The 4,427-nt window shown below is 32.4% G+C and overlaps 2 protein-coding genes across 2 annotated transcripts; one reads left to right on the top strand and one right to left on the bottom strand.

Moving 5' to 3' along the window:
• Positions 1–517: 517 nt before the first annotated feature.
• LOC136973163 (putative nuclease HARBI1) lies at positions 518–2,057 on the top strand (the record flags this gene model as incomplete). Its single annotated transcript, XM_067267862.1, has 5 exons — positions 518–865; positions 1,032–1,138; positions 1,310–1,448; positions 1,593–1,731; positions 1,817–2,057. Coding segments are annotated over 5 exons (974 nt in total), but the record flags the coding sequence as incomplete, so codon positions are not given.
• A 189-nt stretch (positions 2,058–2,246) lies between these two features.
• Positions 2,247–3,697, bottom strand: LOC136973164 (uncharacterized). The gene is made up of 5 exons (XM_067267863.1): positions 3,015–3,697; positions 2,851–2,929; positions 2,652–2,757; positions 2,355–2,469; positions 2,247–2,255 (listed from the first exon to the last, which is right to left on the bottom strand). The coding sequence occupies exons 1-5, from the start codon at positions 3,423–3,425 to the stop codon at positions 2,247–2,249; spliced, it is 720 nt and encodes a 239-aa protein (XP_067123964.1). The 5' UTR covers positions 3,426–3,697.
• Between the last annotated feature and the right edge of the window lie 730 nt (positions 3,698–4,427).

Raw genomic sequence — 4,427 nt, forward strand, 5'->3', positions numbered from 1 at the left:
GTTTTAAAATGGGCCAAGAAAAAAATTAATAGTGAAAAATCTCTGAGGCAAGTCATAAAACCATTCCTTCCGTACATACGATTTCTGACAATGCCGGAATGGTTTCTGGAATCTCATGTGTTCGTCGAACCGATCTTAACGGACGTAGAAAGAGATGCAATAAGATGCTACTTGCAAAATAAGGATTTCGAGGAGACATGGGGCCCTATTCTGGTCATCGTCTCTCGTCTCTCGTCTTTCCCAAGCCGGTCGCTGATTGGCTAATCATTTGTTTACGTCTCGAGAGATCGTCGCGTCTCTCTAAACGCGATTCTGGACAACTTTTTCTCTCTTCGCTTCTCTCTTTTATCAGAGACGAGCGGATAGCTGTCTTTCAGCCGGTCTTTCGTCTTTCGCCTCGATTTCGTTATATCCAATATGGACGACTCCATGCTACTCGTGCTATACGATCGCATCACAAAACGTTCCCTATCTCGAGAAAGAGTATTTTGAGATAGAGATAACGCTTTTGATTTAGATGATGATGAATTTCGTTCAAGATTTCGTCTAACGAAAGAAGCTACCGCGTGGCTGTGCAACGAATTGCGGGATGATTTAGTCCGGAGAAAGTCACGGACCGTAATTCTACCAGAAGTTCAGTTATTGATAACCTTACAATTTTTTGCTTCTGGTGGATTTCAAAGAAATGTCGGTGATCACTGCCAACTTAAAGTTGCTCAGTCGACAGTGTCCCGAATTATGCCGTCTGTAGTCAACAGTATCATCCGCCGATTGGGACACACAATTTCTTTTCCTAGGAGTAGAGAACAACAATTGGATGTGTCTTCTAGATTTTTTATCATCAGTCAAATGCCAGGAGTTGTGGGTGAGTAAATTGTTTTTATTTGTTTATTAGAATACAATATAGTATGTAATTACTTTTAGTTTTTTAAATAGCTGTTACAATTTATAATTTTAAAATTAGTGTATAAAATGATAAAGTTTCTTATTTAATTATATGATGATTTTTACTATTTCTTTACTTATTGCAGGAGCTATTGATTGCACTCATATTGCAATCAAGGCACCTCCAGCCTCCAAATATAATGAAGAATCATTTATCAATAGAAAAGGATTTCATTCTATTAATGTTCAAGTTGTAAGTATTTATACAAATTAACCATCTAACTATAAATAAAATTAATGTCTTTAATAAAGTGGTATCTTTAAATTTCTATGTCAAATCACTCATTTCACTATCAATATCACTTGAATACAAGATATTAGAATTGAATAATAGTTGTTTATAAGACTAAAATTATGCTTTTAGGTGTGTGATTCTCAGTTGAGAATTTTGAATATTAACCCATTGTATCCGGGGCGCACGCATGATGCTTTTATCTGGCGAAATTCCACTCTGCGGGAAAATTTTGAAGATGGAGTAATAGGAAGAGGATTATGGTTGCTTGGTAAGCATATATTTCACAAACATATTGTCTTTTGAAGTATTTCGGTGTCATGTAATACCAAACTAAAACAAAAATGTAAAGACATTATTTTCTTATTAATTTGGTATGAAAAAGTAAATACCATTCTCTAAATTATGTTTACAGGAGACAGTGCTTATCCTTTAGAAACATGGCTGCTTACACCTGTAGGTAATCCATCAACAGCTGCAGAATTAAATTACAATGCAGCTCACAGAAAAGCCAGAAACACCATTGAAAGATGTTTTGGTGTTTTAAAGCAGAGGTATGAGAAATTCTCACATTTTTCTTACTAACAATTTACTAATTTTACAAAATTAAATATTAAAATTATTATTTTTAATTATTAGATTTAGATGCCTTGACTTGAAGTCAGCTGGAGGATTACAATATGTTCCAGAAAAATCAGCAAAAATAGTGATGGCTTGTGCTATTTTACATAATATTTGTGTAGCATTTAACATTCCTACAGAAGAAATCTGTGGAAATGATGATGATGATGATGATGATAGCATAAATGAAATAGAACATTCTGCAAATCAGAATGCTGTAAATGTCAGGCAACAGTTAATATTACAGAGATTCTGTTAAAATAAACATGAATGAAAACAGTGAATTAATTTTGTTTCCAGTCTTTATTCTTTAGAGACTAAATAAATAAGTAAACACACTAAGTTATTATTTAGAAATATTTATTTATTATTTATTTCATTTCTAAGTACATTATAAAATAAAAAAAGAGAGACAAAATTGTTTAAATTGGCTAGCAGTACGAACACATCACGCAAACTGAAAAAAAAAGACACACATGTAAATATAAAAATATTGTTTACTCAATAAATTTTTTAAAAAGTATTAAAATGTTAAACAATTATATAAAATAAATACCCTTTGCAGAGTTTGCAAGATTTCTTTGAGAATCATATTTTTCTCTTCCATTATATTATTTTGTCGTCTTATTAGTTCATTATTTTCTGCTAGGTTTTCATCTATAGATGAAAGCCTACATTAAAAAAAAAAATGTATATATATATACACATAAATGACTAGATACTTTTAATGAAACTAGACAAAGCATTTAATCAAAGAGAAATGTTTTAATATTTTCATCTAACTATATTAATATTTTAATCAATGAAGTCAACCTCAAAGTAAAATAAATTCCAAAAAGATTATAAGGTTTACCTTGTTAATAATGAATTTTGATTAGATACAGATTGCTCTATAAATGAAGTTACATTATCTTCATTTGAAGATCGGTGACGACGACGACGACGACGACATCCAGAATCTGGCATTAGAACGGGAAGATTAAAACATTTAATTTTAAAACTAAATAAACTTGAAGTCAAGAAATATAATTACTTGACAATAAATAACTTACTTGCAGATTCAAGATCTTCCCTCTCAACTATTTCACGATGTGGTTCCACATCATTTCCTTCGGGAACTATATTCTGTATCTACGATATATAAATATAAATATATATATATAGACTATATTTAATATATAAAAAATGAATTTATAAATAAAAAGGTATTACTTACATTATGTAAAGGTTCAACGGAACTTGTAGTGCAAGCTCCAAGCTCGTATAAATTTTCTTCTTCCAATCCAAATTCTTCGTTCCCAATTAATGACAACACCTTTTCTTCAAGATCTGTTAATGGTGGAGTACTTCTTTTCCCTCCACCTGTTCTAAGTATATCTTTCCTTAAAGCAGCCGCTTTACTTTTCGTTCGGGAACGCCACTGACTCCATCTTTTTTTTAATTGTTCCACTTCGATCAGTGGACCATCAGCTAGACAGTTCACTTTATCCCTAATTTCTTGCCATCCATCTCGTAAAGTATTTTTGGAAATATTTCCGTCCAATTTTCCTTTAGCTAAATATGGACGCTTTTGCAACTCGGTTACCAACATTTCCATTTGTTCCGATGATAACATAAGTCGAGACATCTTGATTACCTCGTGCCGTACCACGTGCTCTATATTTTCGTATTCTGCACTTTCGAAAATTGTACAATTTCATTGGTTAAAATTCTATACCGCGTTGCGCGCGCAGATAACCCGAACATGTATAATCAACCGAATAGAATCGTGACGTCAACGACAAAGACGAGATCGTTACGAACGACCAGAATCGCCACTTTGTATGAGAGACGAATTTCGTCTCTCGCTTTGACGTCATTCGTCGGTGAAAGAAGAGACGAGAGATAAGTGACCAGAATACGGCCCATGGTTTATTCCGGACAGCATTTGTGACATTACATGCTCAAGAAAGCACGAATTACTCTCGTCCTGGTTCTCTTATGTGAATCGTAGTGCATACTTTATTAACGCAACAAGGAGTATGAATAGAAATACTCGATTCATATGTGACATAGTTGCTAAGGAAGATTGTTTTATCAACAAATTGTATCTTCCTATAACACATTGCAGGAAAGAAGGAATAATTGTAATCTTAAATTTTTGTGTTAACGTGAAGTTATGGACGAAATCGCGTTACAGAACAACAAGTAATACGAACGGGTGTGTTTTATTGAACGGTCCTCTACGGATTCTAAGGTTTACATTTTTTCGATTGATTGTTAAAATTCTTGAGAAACACATCATTGAAGAAAATAACATAATAATAAGTCCCTCGGCAAATTACTACAATCCACTGGAAGGAATTCAAAGTTTTAAATATTTGAAATCTGAAATGAAATTGAAAGATGAATTTGACTACATTTACTTCGATGTTATGCCCTATTTTTAAAAACGGATTCACAAATTATTTTTCGCTTTTATTAAATAATGTTCATCTGGTAATATTTACAAAATTATGGGTTTTAATTTCGAATAATTAAATTAAATTTTCACTATCGAAGTTTCTTGAGTTATTTAAGTTATAAATTTTGATTGTATCCATCCTGTAGGCCCTAAAAGAACCTTTTCTTTTTAGACCCACTGTATCAA

The sequence above is a fragment of the Centruroides vittatus genome, unplaced genomic scaffold, assembly GCF_030686945.1.
Source record: "Centruroides vittatus isolate TY-2023 unplaced genomic scaffold, ASM3068694v2 contig_3101, whole genome shotgun sequence".
Classification (NCBI taxonomy): domain Eukaryota; kingdom Metazoa; phylum Arthropoda; class Arachnida; order Scorpiones; family Buthidae; genus Centruroides; species Centruroides vittatus.